Here is a 15830-nt window from a genome sequence, read left to right as displayed (position 1 = left end):
CTGTGGAGGGTGCTTACTATGAATGGGAGCTTGCAGGACTGGGGGTTGCTGTGAGTGAATCAGTGAGTGAGTAGTCAGTCAGCACGAAGACCTGGGACATTATACTACTGTAGACTTTATAAACACTCTATACTTAGGCTGCATTAAATTGATTAAAAAATACTTTCTTCAATAATAAATTAACCTTAGCTTAAACTTACAAACATCTTAAATTTTTTAACTTTTTGACCCTTGTGGTAACAGGTAGCATAAAGCACAGACACATTGTATAATTGTACAAAATATTTTATTTCTTCATATTCTTATTCTATAAGTTTTTTTATTTTAAATGTTTTTCTTTTCTTAACTTTTCAAACCTTTTGTTAAAAACTAAGACACAATAGGAATTTTTAAGCTCCATTATAATCTTGTAAGACTACCATTGTGTATGCGGTCTGTCTTTGGCCAAAATGCCATTACATGGCATATGACTGTATATCGTAGTTGAGTACAGTAGTACCTCCTTATCCTTGAAGGATACGTTCCAAGACCCAACCCTATGTATGCTGTGTTTTTTACTATACAGACACATACCTATGATTAAGTTTAGGCACAGTAAGAGATTAACAATAACTAATAATAACATAGAACAATTATAACGATATTCTGTAATAAAAGTTATGTGAAGGTGGCCTCTCGGAATATCTCACTGTACTATACTTGCCCTTCTCATGATGATGTGAGATGATATAATACCTACAACATGAAGAGATGAAGTGAGATGAATGACGTAGGCAGGCACTGTGATATAACATTAGGCTACTACTTCCAACTATGTGACAGACAAAGCAGCTTCCATGTGATATAACATTAGGCTACTACTCCCAACTATGTGACAGATAAAGCAGCTAAGTGACTAAAGAGCAGGTAACATATATAGCACTGATACTCTGGACACAGGGATGATTCATATCCTGGACAGGTCAGGGTAGGACAGTGTGAAATTTTCTTGCCACTCAAAATGGCACACAATTTAAAACATGAATTGTTTATTTCTGGAATTTTCAGTTTAATAGTTTCAGACCATCGTTGACTATAGGCAACTGAAACCACAAAAAGCGAAACCACGGGTGAGGGGTAACTACTGTATCTGGAAATTGAGTCTCTGAAAACTCTCATGTTCTTGTATACTACTTGGAATATGTGCATGTAACTCCAGGGGCTTAAGTTGTACAATGAGGAAATAATAGCTTTTTCCAAATGTGTTGTGGAGGAAAGCATTACAGTTTCATGTTGATAACACAATAAGGATCCAAAAGTAGCTTTGGGTGGTTCATCAGTGAAGTGTGTATTGCAGGGATTGCATAAGTAGAGGGGTAGGCAAGGACCAATCACTCACCATTTATTGGTGTTTGGATGTTAATTGTAGACAATGAGGCAGAGTTAAAGAGTCATTGTTTAATTGTAAAAAATTGTAGGTTTTTTGGAGTGTATCATCTTCATTTCAACCAAGTTGTTCAAAAGTCCCTTTTGAGTTTTTATTTTGCAGTTGATTTTTTTTAATTCCAAAATGTGTATATATACATAACCTTTGAACAGAGGCTTTTGTTTTTACACACTTATTCCGTAGGTTAATACTTGTGACCTCAACATAACTATTGCATTTTTGGGGGGCGGGGTGGGACAGAGTGTGTTGCCCAGGCTGGAGTGCAGTGGCGAGGTCTCAGCTCGCGGCACGCTCCGCCTCCCGGGTTCACTCCATTCTCCTGCCTCAGCCTCCGAGTAGCTGGGACTACAGGCGCCTGCCACCATGCCTGGCTAATTTTTTTTTTTATGTATTTTTAGTAGAGACGGGGTTTCACCGTGTTAGCCAGGATGGTCTCGATCTGACCTCGTGGTCCGCCTGCCTCAGCCTCCCGAAGTGCTGGGATTACAGGTGTGAGAGACCACGCCCGGCCTATTGCATTCTTTTAATGGTCTTTAACAGCTCCTTTACAATGATATCTGATGTTGAAATTATGACGTGATGGCCCCAGAACTAATTAAATTTGGATTAAATTTCTTTGGTGCCCTTCTGTTGATTCCTTCAGATTATGTCTATGAACATCCAAATGTAGATTTGTCTGAGGTTATGTCAGGCTAAGATGTATTCTCCACATAGTACTTTTGATGGAAAATGAGGATTCAGAGTACCCTAAAATGTGAGTTTGTTAATTATTTAAGATGCTTTCAATAGATTGTAAACTCAGTGTTTCCTCCAATGCTTATTGAACATTTGGTTTTCAGTAATTACTTGTTGAATGAATGTTTATTTTATATATTTAAAATGTCTTGATCACAAATCAGTATAATAAAAACAAATCTCTGAAGATGTCTTTACTATGTAGGAGCATAGTGCACATTAGATCTCTGACCCAAGCAGAATAAACTTTTCTTCTACCCTGAGTCTCTTGTTCTCTGTTCTAAATTCAGTGAAAATTTACCCATCTTTCAAGACCTCCTGTAAAGACTCCCTGACCCACTACCACTAGCCAGGGCTAACTAAATGTTTTCTAGGGGTAGGTACATAACATTTCACTTTACAATTTCTCTAATATAATTTAAGATACTATAATTGCTGCTATTAACATTTTAGATTCCTACAATTTCAGCACTAAAGGAAAAAGGAAGTAAATTTGGTGAATATGTTACTGGCTATAGTAACTGCATTAACATATATTATTTTCTTTGGCTCTTTGACCATTGGATTTTGTATGATGTTCTGGAATAAGAATTTAATTGAAGGGGATAGCAGTTTTAATGGAATGCTTTTGTGGTTGTCTCTTTGGTAGGAGAAGGGGGAAGATCTTTCTTAATATGCAAAGGCCTCTTGTTTCTTCTAATCTCAATGTACTAGTGAGAGTCTCCATTTTAGATAGTAAGCCCAAAGCTATACCTCCCCAGAAGTTGGAAGTGCTCTTTCATTTTTTCCTTAGGACTCCTTAATGAAATAACAGAAATGGTGTCTTCCATAGATATTAATAGTAAGTGGATCTATGTTAATATCTAAAGTTTCTTAAGGACAAATATTTACCTCTGAATTTGTTAAAAATGCTGAAATGTGATGCTGTATTGAAATTCTATAAGGAATTGTCTTGTTTTAGGATGGTCTTCACAATACCCTCTTCAATCGCTTCTGACTGGTTATCAGTGCAGTGGTAATGATGAACACACTTCTTATGGAGAAACAGGAGTCCCAGTTCCTCCTTTTGGATGTACCTTCTCTTCTGGTAAGAGAATTACTATCTAGGCAAGGCTTGGACAGAAATGATCTATTTCACACTTATAGGGAAAATATACTAGAGTATTTCCCTTTCAAAGAAAAATAAATTAGGTGGATGTTAGAGTTTTTGTAAAAACTGTTGTCTTCTGATTTATAAAATAGACTTTTCTTAATCTCTATACATCATTAGCATAACTATATTTCCTCTAAAGCATAGGACTATTATAGCACTATTTTTTAAAAATCAATATAAGGAAAGGGTTGCAAAGGTTCAGCTACTATGAAAACTGTTTTATCCAGTAGATACATACCCTTTGATCTGGTTGAATGTATCTTTCTGTGACTCATTGGGGAATATATGAACAGAAATAGAAGTACTTCAGCCAGGCTCAGTGGCTCACACCTGAAATCCCAGCACTTTAGGAGGCCAAGGTAGGTCTGGGCACAGTGGCTCACACTTGTAATCCCCGAACTTTGGGAGGCCAAGGCGGGTGGATCACTTGAGGTCAGGAGTTCAAGGCCAGCCTGGCCAACATGGTGAAATCCCGTCTCTACTAAAATTGCAAAAAATCAGATGGGCGAGGTGGCGCACCCCTGTAATCCCAGCTACTTGGGATGCTGAGACAAGAGAATCACTTGAACCTGAGAGGCAGAGGTTGCAGTGAGCCAAGATCGTGCCATTGCATTCCAGCCTGGGTGACAGTGAGACTTCATCTCCAAAAAAAAAAAAAGAAATAGAAGTATTTGTCTCCACCCATAATAGTTTGAGAGGAAAGAAAAAGTTGTGACAAGGAAATTTAAAACTAATAGACTCCTTATAAAAATTAGCTGGGCATGGTGGTGCATGCCTGTAGTCCCAGCTACTGGGGAGGCTGATGCAAGAGAATCGCTTGAACCTGGGAGGTGGAAGTTGCAGTGAGCTGAGATCACGCCACTGCATTCCTGCCTAGGTGACATAGCGAGACTGTCTCTCAAAAACAAACAAAAACTAATAGACTATTACATAGTCATGATTGTGGTAAAAATAAGTAAATAAGAATATGGTTAAAAAAACTAATAGACTCAGCCTGCTGGCAGCCTACATCATCATATGCCTTTGTTTGCCATTGGCCAGTACCACTCTTGTTTTAAGTACTACCCTTGATTTAGCCCTTCTCTAAATAAGAGATTATCTGAAGAAAATTTTGGTGGTTTTGAGTAAGCTTAAAAATTTTTGTAGCTAGGCGTGGTGGCTCACGCCTGTAATCCCAGCACTTTGGGAGGCTGAGGTGTGTGGATCACTTGAGGTCAGGAGTTCGAGAGCAGCCTGACCAGCATGGTGAAACCCCATCTCTAGTAAAAATACAAAATTAGCTGGGCGTGGTGGCGCATGCCTGTAATCCCACCTACTTGGGACGCTGAGGCAGGAGAATCACTTGAACCCAGGAGGTGGAGGTTACAGTGAGCCAAACTGCACCATTGCACTCCAGCCTGGGTGACAGAGCAAGACTCCGTCTGAAAAAAAAAAAAAATTGTGTTACTCTTTATATATTTTATTCTTTATTTCTGCTTTAGCTCCCAATATGGAACATGTACTAGCAGTTGCCAATGAAGAAGGCTTTGTTCGATTGTATAACACAGAATCACAAAGTTTCAGAAAGAAGTGCTTCAAAGGTAAGTCTAGGTCTACAATTTTTGTTTTAACATTTAAAAAACTTTACAAATCCTCAAGTATATTATTATTTGAACACATTCTGTTTTAGTCTGTCTTCTGTTGCTATAAAGGAATAACTGAGACTGGGTAGTTTATATAGAAAAAGTTTACTTGGTGCGTGATTCTGCTGGCTAGAATATTAGACATCTGGTGAAGGCCTCAGGCTGCCCCCACTCCTGGCAGAAGGCAAAGAGGAGCCCATGAATACAGAGGTCACATGGCAAGAGAAGGGTGTACTACCAAGCTCTTTTTTAACAATCAGCTCTCCAGGGAACTAATAGAGTGAGAACTCACTCATCTTTTCACCTCTTAGGGAGGGCGTTAATCTGTTCATGAGGGATCCACCCCCATGACCCAAATGCCTCCCATTAGGTCCCACTTCCAACTTTGGGGATTAAATTATAACATGAGATTTGGGAAGGGACAAACATCTGCAGTATATGTAACACATTCCCAATTATATTAACTTCTGATTAAGTCTTTTTAGGGACCAGATTAGATGTGAATGGTGGACTGCCTATCTGTCAATAACTGTTAACTGTGACAATGCCTTTACTCAAAGTTAAGAAAAATACTTTTTAGGATTAAAAACAATTCTTCAAAAAGTTGAATCTTTAACACTTAATGTGGTTAGAGAAGTGTTACTTTAAAATACTTATATTAATCAAGAATTTTTCATGTTTAAAGCAAAGTTCTAACCTTAAGAAGCTGATAATTTGGAACCCATAAGTCAAGTGTTGAAATAACTGAAATAAAACAAAGACTATAAATTATGTAGAAGTAGAAAGAAAACACACTGGTGTCAAAGAGAAAGCTCTCATGTAGTAAAGAAGGCTAGGAAAATTTACGAAGCATGGGGCATTTGAGTTGGATTATGGTATTTAGACCAGTGGAAATGGAAGGGGGCACTCCAGGTGAAGGGAAAAGCATTAGCAAAGGTCTAGAGATAGAAAAGCATAGGATATAATAAAATAGGAAGTGACCAATTTGTTTGGAATAAGGTATCAAGAACAGTGAGAGATGAGGCTTGCAACCAAGATAAAGACTAAAGAATGCAAAATGTTGAATGTCAAACTAAAGTATTTTACATTCCATTCAGAGAGCATCATGAAGTTCTTTTTGTTTTTGGTTTTTTTGTTGTTGTTGTTGTTGTTGTATTTTTGGTAGAGATGGGGTTTCACCACATTAGCCAGGCTGGTTAACTCCTGGCCTCAAGTGATCTGCCTGTCTTGGCCTCCCAAAGTGCTGGGATTACAGGTGTTAGCCACTGTGCCCAGCCAGTATCATGAAGATTTTTGAACTGGAATATATTTCAGAAAGATTCCATTTTAGAGAATATATTACTAGTGAACTCATGGAAAGGAATTTGACATCAGATGGTAGTAGTTCTCATGTGGTAATTAAGGGAATGTGTAATTTCTGTGAGTCCACAATTCTCTTTGCTCATGCCAAAGGGTGCTGACTACTGATTTTTTATGTGTGCATCTTTATTTTTATTATTTTAAGTTCCAGGGTACATGTGCAGGACATGCAGGTTTGTTACGTAGGTAAACATGTGCTGTGGTGGTTTGCTGCACATACCAACCCATCACCTAGGTATTAAGCCCAGCATGCATTAGCTATTTTTCCTGATGTTCTCCCTCTCCATGCTCCCCCTCAAGAGGCCCCAGTGTGTGTTGTTCCCCTCCCTGTGTCCATGTGTTCTCGTTGTTCAGCTCCCACTTATGAGTGAGAACATACGGTGTTTGGTTTTCTGTTTGTGCATTAGTTTGCTGAGGATAATGACTTCCAGCTCCATCCATGTCCCTGCAAAGGACATGATCTCATTCCTCTTTATGGCTGCATTGTATTCCACAGTGTATATGTACCACATTTTCTTTATCCAATCTATCATTGATGGGCATTTGGGTTGATTCCATGTCTTTGCTATTGTGAATAGTGCTGCAGTGAACATATGCATGCATGTATCTTTATAATAGAATGATTTATGTTCCTTTGGGTATATACCCAGTAATGGGATTGCTGGGTCAAATGGTATTTCTGGTTCTAGTTCTTTGAGGAAGCGCCACACTGTCTTCCACAATGGTTGAATTAATGTACATTCCCACCAACAGTGTAAAACTGTTGCTATCTCTCTGCAGCCTTGCCAGCATCTGTTGTTTCTTGACTTTTTAAATAATTGCCATTCTGACTGGCGTGAAATGATATCTCATTGTGGTTTTGATTTGCATTTCTCTAATGATCGACTACTGATCTTTTTACTACTACAGCTTTCCAGGCATTTAAAGTTATATTAATATGGCTACCACAGAATACAATTTAGACATTTCACATTTACCATTTTCTTTGTTTAGAATGGATGGCTCACTGGAATGCCGTCTTTGACCTGGCCTGGGTTCCTGGTGAACTTAAACTTGTAAGTGACTTTATTTCATTAGGATCTGGGTAAATACTGATAAGGGATTGCTTTATTAAATTGTGCTTACCTTATTTTTGAAAGGTTACCGCAGCAGGTGATCAAACAGCCAAATTTTGGGACGTAAAAGCTGGTGAGCTGATTGGAACATGCAAAGGTCATCAATGCAGCCTCAAGTCAGTTGCCTTTTCTAAGTTTGAGAAAGGTAGGTTTGTGCTTATCTTCTTTCATCTCCTTAACCTTCTTTGCAGTTGGGAGATAAGAACCTGTAATTGTTTCTACCCTTTCCCCTATCAAAGTTACTACTTTACCTACATAGATGATTAAGATTCTTTTTTTGGAGACAGTTTCGTTCTGTTGCCCAGGTTGGAGTGCGGTGGCGCCATCTCGGCTCACTGCTACCTCCGCTGCCTCCCGGGTTCAAGTGATTCTCCTGCGTCAGCCTCCGGAGTAGCTGGGACTACAGGTGCACATCACCATGCCCAGCTAATTTTTTGTATTTTTAGTAGAGACGGGGTTTCACCATGTTGGCCAGGCTGGTCTAGAACTCCTGAGCTCAGGCAATCCACCTGCCTCAGCCTCCCAAAGTGCTAGGATCACAGGCGTGAGCCACTGCACCCAGCCAGGTGATTAAGATTCTAATATGACTGAAAACCTTAATAAAATTAAATTGGTTTTAGGCCCACTCTTCTGGACATTATCTCTAGCTTGTCCCTGAAAGTCAAGAGTCTTTGATAAGTTTTTCTGTAATCTTGCACATAAGGTAAAGATTTATAAACAGCTACAATACCATTGTTCAACTTTGATTGTTCATTGAAGTTAAAACCTTGTACTGGGCACTCATTAACTATTTGTAAAACAGAGTTACTTTAACTCTGCTTGTTTAATCTAAATGAGCTATAAGGCTGATAAACAACATGATTTTTTTCTACCTAAAAATTTATCATGTATTTGGTTTAAATGGCCTGTTTTTTGTTTTTTGTTTGTTTGTTTGTTTTTTGAGACGGAGTCTCTGTCACCCAGGCTGGAGTGCAGAGGCTCGATCTCGGCTCACTGCAGCCTCCATCCCCCGGGTTCAAGCAATCCTCTCCCTCAACGTCCCAAGTACCTGGGAGGGATTACAGGATCCTGCCACCACGCCCAGCTAATTTTTGTATTTTTAGTAGATCTGGGGTTTCACCATCTTGGCAAGGCTGATCTTGAACTCCTGACCTCGTGATCCACCTGCCTCGGCCTCCTAAAGTGCTGGGATTACAGGCGTGAGCCACCACACCTGGCCAAATGGCCCAATTTTCTATTATGTTTTCAACTATTACTTAAAATTGATTTTCCTATGTTTATATTGTTATAATGGACAAGGAAGATTTAAGAGTTATATAACAGCACAGTACTGTAGCAGCTAGGGAAAAACTTATCAGTGGTGTCTGAATAAGCTCTTCATTTCTGTTTTTGTTTGTTTGTTTGTTTTCTCCTTCCATTTGTTTCTCACTAAATAAATTTTTTTAAATGGACCAACAAACATTTCTCTCAAAGGAGTCTCTGAAATAATCTGACTTTAATCTCTGAATAATAGTGACAGACATTACAATCTCCTTTATCACTGAAAAAAAAAAAGTACTCTGTTTTAAAAATCAAATGTTTTCATTTATTCACCTGAGCCATTTAGGAGGTTAAGCTGGTTTGGACTGGTTTTTTGTTTGTTTGTTTGTTTGTTTTTTGAGACAAATTCTCACTCTGTTGCCCAGGCTGGAATGCAGTGGCGTGATCTTGGCTCACTGCAACCTCCACCTCCCAGGTTCAAGCAATTCTCATGCCTCAGCTTCCCAAGTAACTGGGATTACAGGCGTGCACCACCACGCCCAGCTAATTTTTGTATTTTTAGTAAAGACAGGGTTTCGCCATGTCGGCCAGGTTGGTCTCGAACTCCTAACCTCAAGTGATCTGCCCGCATTGGCTTCCCAAAGTGCTGAGATTACAGGCATGAGCCACCACGCCCAGCCTGGCTTGGACTTTTAAGAAAGTCAGTTTTAATCTACTGTGGTTGCAGTTGAAACTGGAACCTTGAAGGGGAAATATGACATGATTTTTCTTATTTCTGCATAACTTTATTAACATATTTAAGTAGTTAGGTATGCTTGTGTTCTAGTTTTCTACACTCTTGTGTCATATCTGAGTTTGTGAAAATAATTTTAAGATAATGAAAATTTACCTAACTAAAGAGTAGCGGAAAACATCATATCTTTTGGTCTTGTTGCTTAATTTTTACAACTCCGCATGTGAATCAGCCTATGACAATGAGCTGTAGAAGAAAAGGCACTGAGTTAGAGATTGGGGCAGGTGGCTTTTTTCATGATTTTCAGTAGTTCATAGGTACTCTAGTGTAAATTAGTCTGATCGGATACTACTCCCAAGCCCTGTGGTTTGTTTTGGTAAAACAGAATAGATAATAGCTCCACTCACTCCATCAGCCATAAGCCCTCTTGCAGGGCAAACCTTTGCAACTAAACATGGAAGCCCTCTGTTTTATTCTGGCCTCCTGGGCAAAGTGATTTTAACCTCCTTGGGCCTTCATTTTCTAATTTTATGAGATAAATACCTAGTCTATTTAGGTCACAAAAATATTGTAGACATAAAAGTGAGGTGAAATATGAATACTTTTTTTTTTTTTAATCTGAGCTCATTATGGTGGCTCATCCCTATAATCCCAGCAACTTGGGAGGCTGAGAAGGATTGCTTGAGGCCAGGAGTTCACGACCAGCCTGGGTAACATAGTGAGACCCTATATCTAAGAAAACAGAAAATTAGCTTGGTACAGTGGTATGCACCTATAGTCCGAGCTACTTGGGAGGCTGAGGTGGGAGGATCGCTTGAGCCCAGGAGTTTGCAGCTGTAATGAGCTGTGATTGTGCCATCGTACTCTAGCCTGGGCAATAGAGTGAGACCCAGTCTCAAAATAAATTAATTAAATCAATCGATCTATCATCAATCAGAGGACCATATAAATACTTAGTGTTTTGTGGGGGTTTTTGTAGGTAGTATGGTAGAAAACATCTTTGGTCCAGTTCCTTCCACCCTACATAGGTAGGATACAAATAATCCTAACTGGACATAGTCATACTAATGGAATTTGCCTTCCCTAAGTATCTACCAACTAAAAGCAAAGAAAATGGACTCAGATAAGTGCTTTGTGTGGCAAAAGGGCAGGTATTAGAACTTCTAGTGGATAATTAAAATTGATTATAAATTTATTTCTATTTCCTCTCCTACAAACTTACCTATATTTACACCTTCTTTCTCATTCTTCATTCTCAAGTTTTAATTAAATGAGAATCTCTTGCAAGTGGGCCAGGCATTTATTTTTTCAAAGTTCCTCAAGGGATTTCAATGTGTAGCTAAAATTGAGAAACATTCTTGATCCTTCCCAAGACCTTCCACCATCACATGTATCCCCACTACCCTGTATCTTCAAGTTCTCCCTCTCTATTGGCTGTTTCTCCTTAGGAAAGACTCAAGAATGTCTGTGGCCTATTTTCCCAAATATCTTAACCCTGTGTTCTCTTTTAGTTGTTACTGTTTCATATTTTCCATCTCCTTTAATTTGGTTTAATCTATTTTCCACATCTAGCCCTCTTCCTGAAATCACTCTTGCTAAGGTTATTAATTATCTAATTATCAGAAAGCACGAAACTTTTCAGGTCTTTTCTTCTGCTTGTATAATGTGTTACACTTTTGGTCTTTTATAGAATTTCAATAAAAGTCTTTGCTTAGAATCTGTGATATCCCACTCCCTCTGGTACTCCTTCTGTCCTTCTCTTTATTCTTTCATAGTTGCTTTTACCTAGCTTGAAGTGTTAGCAAGGCCCAGGATTTGGTGTTTAACCTTTTTTTGCTTTCAACCTATACCTTCTTGGACAGTTTCATCTGTACCAGTTTTGTTTTGTTTTTCATCCTACTTGTGTTGACCCAGATCTATATTCCTAGCCTTAACCTTTCTGCAAGTACTTCAGATTCAACATATCAAAAAGTGAACCCACAATTCCTCCCTGAACTCATGATTTCTCCCTGGCAATGCCATCTTTTTCCTCTCCTCTGATATCATTTCCTTGAACAACGTATTTAACTTTTCTTATAGTGTGAGTCTGATGGTAATAATTTACCTTAGTTTTTCTTTACCTGAAAATGTCCTTATTTCATCATCATTCTCGAAGGACATTTTTGTTGGATATGAAATTCTGGGTCAACAGCTTTTTTTTCCTTTCATTGCCTAAAGTTGTTCCACTATCATCTCTGCTTTCATTGAGAACTCTGTGGTTGTTAAAATCATTTCCCTGTATATAATATGCTGTTTTTCCTGACTATTTTCAGGATTTTTTGTCTTTGGTTTCTAGCAGTTTGACTGTGGTATGTCTAGTCATGGTTCCCTTCACAGTTTTCCTCTTTGAGGCTTGTTGAGCTTTTTGTATTTGTAAATTCCTTTTTACTGAATAGGAATTTTTCTGTCATTTCTTGAAATACTTTTTCTGTGCCAGGTGTGGTGGCTCAGGCCTGTAATCCAAGCACTTTGAGAGGCTGAGGCAGGCAGATCACCTGAAGTCAGGAGTTCAAGACCAGCCAGGCCAACATGATGAAATCCCATCTTTACTAAAAATACAAAAATTAGCCAGGCATTGTGGTGGGCACCTGTAATCCCAGCTACTCAGGAGGTTGAGGCAGGAGAATCGCTTGAACCTGGGAGGCAGAGGTTGCAGTTAGCTGAGATCGCACCACTGCACTCCACACTCCAGCCTGGGCAACAGAGCGAGACTCTGCCTCAAAAAAAAAAAAAAAGAAAGAAAGAAAGAAATATTTTTTCTGCCTAATTTATTCATATTCTCTCTCCTCACTGTTTCTTCTGTTACCTTAATTACCCATATATATTTTTTTTTCAATTACTCATATATTTGACTTTTCTAAATTATCCCATGCATCCTTGAGGTTTTCTTTTTTTCAGTTATCTTAAACTTAAGATAAAATGAACAAGCCATAAAATTCATCCATTTAAAGTGCACGGTTTAGTGGTTTTTAGTTTATTCACTAAGTTGTGCAGCTATCACCACAATCTAAATTTAGAATCTTCTCATCAGCCCAAAAGGAAACTTGAACGCATTAGCAGTACTTTCACCCATTCCTTCCAACCCTGTACAACCACTATAGTAATTTCGGTCTCTATAGATTTGCCCATTATACACATGCATACAAATGGAATGATACAATATGTGGTCTTCTGTGACTGGCTTCTTTAATTTAGCCTAATGTTCAGTTCTATTTTTCTCTCTCTTCTTCAAATTGAATGATTTCTATTAATTTGTCCTAAAGTTCACTTTCTCTATTTTCTCCAGCCTGTTCTTAGGCCTATCCAGTGATTTTTTTTTTTAATTTCAGATACTGGTTTTCAGTTCTAAAATTTTCTTATTTTTTTTTAAGACAGGGTCTGGCACTGTTGCCCAGATTAGAGGGCAGTAGCATGATCATAGGCACATGCCACCATGCCTGGCTAATTTCTTTTTGTATTTTTTGTAGAGATGGGGTTTCACCCATGGTTGGTCTTGAACTTCTGGGCCCAAGGGATCTTTCAACCCCGGCCTCCCAAAATGCTGGGATTACAGGCATGAGCCACAGTGGCTGACCTTCATTTGTTTGTTTGTTTGTTTGTTTCCTGCTGAGATTTATCATCTTTTTATTGATTACAAGTGTATATATTTTTTCTTCCTTTTTTTGTTTTTTTTTGTTGTTGTTGTTTGAGACAGGGTCTCACTCTGTCACCCAGTTTGGAGTGCAGTGGCGAAATCTGCTCACTGCAACCTCTGCCTCCCGGGCTCAAGTGATCCTCCCACCTCAGCCTCCCAAGTAGCTGAAGCTATAGGTGCATGCCACCACACCCGGCTAATTTTTGTATTTTTTGTAGAGATGGGGTTTCACCATGTTGCCCAGGCTAAGTGTACATTTCTTTAACTCATTTAACATGGTTATGTATCCTTTACAACCTTATCTGATAAATCAATATCTGGATTATCTTGGGATTGGCTTCCATTGATTTATTTTCCCTTGAGAATTATTCGTTTTCCTGGCTCTTTGTAAGTCAAGTAATTTAAGATTATATTCAGGACATTGCGAGTGGTATGTTGGGTTCTAGATTCTGTTATATTGCTTAGAAAAGAGCCTTGGTGTTCCTTTTTTAACAGGCAATTCACTTGTTTGGATCCAAATTGAAGACTGTCACACCTACAGGAGGGCAGTGGATCTTATCTCAATTATTTTCTTTAGTTTAAGCCTCAGCTGCAAACTGCTTTCAGTTTCTCTTGCCCATATGGTACAGGGGTCAGCCAGAGACTTGGACTGAGTTTAAACACGGAATTATGGGTTCCCTTTCTCTAGCTGTCTCCAGGTTTTCCCCGTCCCCTCACTCTCTGACTGTTCTTGTTGCTCCCAGTCTCCTTTTCCTGGTTCTTCTGGCTTGAAAGATGGCAGATTTTTTAATTTGCATTTTAGCTGCCTGGTATTAATGCTGCAACTTTGGCTGTCCTCAAGGTAAAACCACACACACACAAAAAAAACACCAAAAAACCCAGTAACTTAATCTCAGGCCAATCATTTGCTAAAGATGTTGACTCTCCTCCAAAAATTGCATGTTTAAGAGGAAAGTGGGCCGGGCGCAGTGGCTCATGCCTGTAATCCCAGCACTTTGCAAGGCTGAGGTGGGCTGATCACCTGAGGTCAGAAGTTCGAGACCAGCCTGGCCAAGATGGTGAAACCCTGTCTCTACCAAAAATATAAAAAATTAGCCGGGTGTGGTGACACATGCCTGTAATCCCAGCTACTTGGGAGGCTGAGGCGGGAGAAGCGCTTGAACCTGGGAGACAGAGGTTGCAGTGAGCCAAGATCGTGCCACTGCACTCCAGCCTGGGTGACAACGAGACACCACCTCAAAAAAAAAAAAGGAGGAAAGTGGTAACTTAAAGGGAGGAGTAAATTTTATCCTCAAACAACAGTTTCTATTTTAGGCGGAGTAAATTCCAACAAAAGAGGGGAAAAATGAACCTGAGTGACAGTCTGTACAACCAAAGCTGTTAAAAGGAATGAATAGTGCCTGACACTTAAAAAGTGCTGAATTAGACGAATGGTTTCAACATGGCTGACTAGATGCATCTGGTACTCACCTCTTTCACAGAGTGGAACCAAAATAGTGAGATATTACAGTGATAGTGAGATCATAGATAATCACCCTTCAAATAGATCATCTAAGAGAGAACACTGGGATTCAACAGAGAAGTGATAAGAAGCTCCGGAAGCAAGGAAGAAGAGAAAAGTAAAGCAGCCTGTTTGGCTGGGATCAGCTAGGAATCTGGAGAGGCTTCCTATGCAGGGAAAGAGTAAGTGAGAGACCCCCAGCAGCCCAAATACCCACTGTGAACCCTAATAATAGCCATGGGAGACCCCTTGATGCTCACGGACCCTGAGACTAACATAGGGAGCTGCCTGGAGACTCGATGGAGGCATTGCTCCAGAGAGATATCATACTGGGTCCCACAAACCCTCAAGTCCTAAGCAGCTGTAACACTGATTTTCAGAGCCCAGCCCCCACCAGACTGTGTCCTGCCCTGCCACCCAGGCTGAATTGGGAGCCGCACACAGCGACCTCATTCCCCTGAGTGGAGGGGCAGCTGCACATTTTCACACTCCCCAAGGACAAATTCCACTGCCTGCAACCACCACCACTCTGGGCTGCTGCAGGGCAGAGGTGTGGGCAAAACTCAGTCCTTTAACTGCCTGCCTATGGGTACTCCCAGGGAAAGCAACCCCACTCTCCATGTCAGTACTGCAGCATAGCTGCTGCAGCCCCTTACCTGAGCATTCCACCAGAAGCCTGGGGATCACCCCACCCCTGCCTTCCATAGCCAGCACCTGCATGCACCACCAGGGTCACTGAGGGCAGTTCCACCCAGCCTGGCTTCATACCCGCCACTACCCAAGCACACCCTCTGGGAGGCCTGAGGATTGCCCAGTTCAGTTCATCACCAGTGGTGCCTGAGCACTCCTCCTAGAGTCTAAACTTGGGCCTACTCAATCTGCTGCTACCACCATAGCTGGCACCAACCTGTACATGCAACCTGCAGGTCTAGGGACTGGCCTGCCCAACCTGTCACAGCCATCGCCAACACTTGGGTTCCAGGGGATTTTTTCATCACTGCTACTGTCATCATCCACACCACTCCACACCTCCTGCCCAGGGGCTCAAGAACTTGCCCACCCACCTGGCCCACTGCTGCCATTTCCAATACCTGAGTAAGCCATCTGAAGGCCCAAGAATCTACCTGCCTGGATCCATTAACACCAGTGCCAGCGTATGCTGCCTTGGGGCCAAAGGACACAAAGGCTCAGACCACTGCTGCCACCACTGGGGCCTGAAGACTGGCCCACCTGGTATTTCAATTTCTGGCAAA

General features: G+C 40.3%; 1 protein-coding gene across 3 annotated transcripts in view; it reads left to right on the top strand.

Annotated features, from left to right (window-relative positions):
- Positions 1-15830, top strand: part of DTL (denticleless E3 ubiquitin protein ligase homolog) — a 68419-nt gene that overhangs the window by 4204 nt on the left and 48385 nt on the right. For all 3 annotated transcript variants that reach the window (XM_525058.7, XM_063792405.1, XM_016938311.2), the window contains exons 2-5: positions 3123-3248; positions 4796-4894; positions 7289-7350; positions 7435-7555. In XM_525058.7, coding sequence (XP_525058.3) covers positions 3123-3248; positions 4796-4894; positions 7289-7350; positions 7435-7555 — 408 coding nt within the window. The remainder of the gene's footprint in view (positions 1-3122; positions 3249-4795; positions 4895-7288; positions 7351-7434; positions 7556-15830) is intronic.

Source organism: Pan troglodytes, chromosome 1 (genome assembly GCF_028858775.2).
Source record: "Pan troglodytes isolate AG18354 chromosome 1, NHGRI_mPanTro3-v2.0_pri, whole genome shotgun sequence".
NCBI classification, from domain to species: domain Eukaryota; kingdom Metazoa; phylum Chordata; class Mammalia; order Primates; family Hominidae; genus Pan; species Pan troglodytes.
The sequence above is the reverse complement of the archived record's forward strand: the minus strand, read 5'-3'. Positions and strand labels throughout refer to the sequence as shown.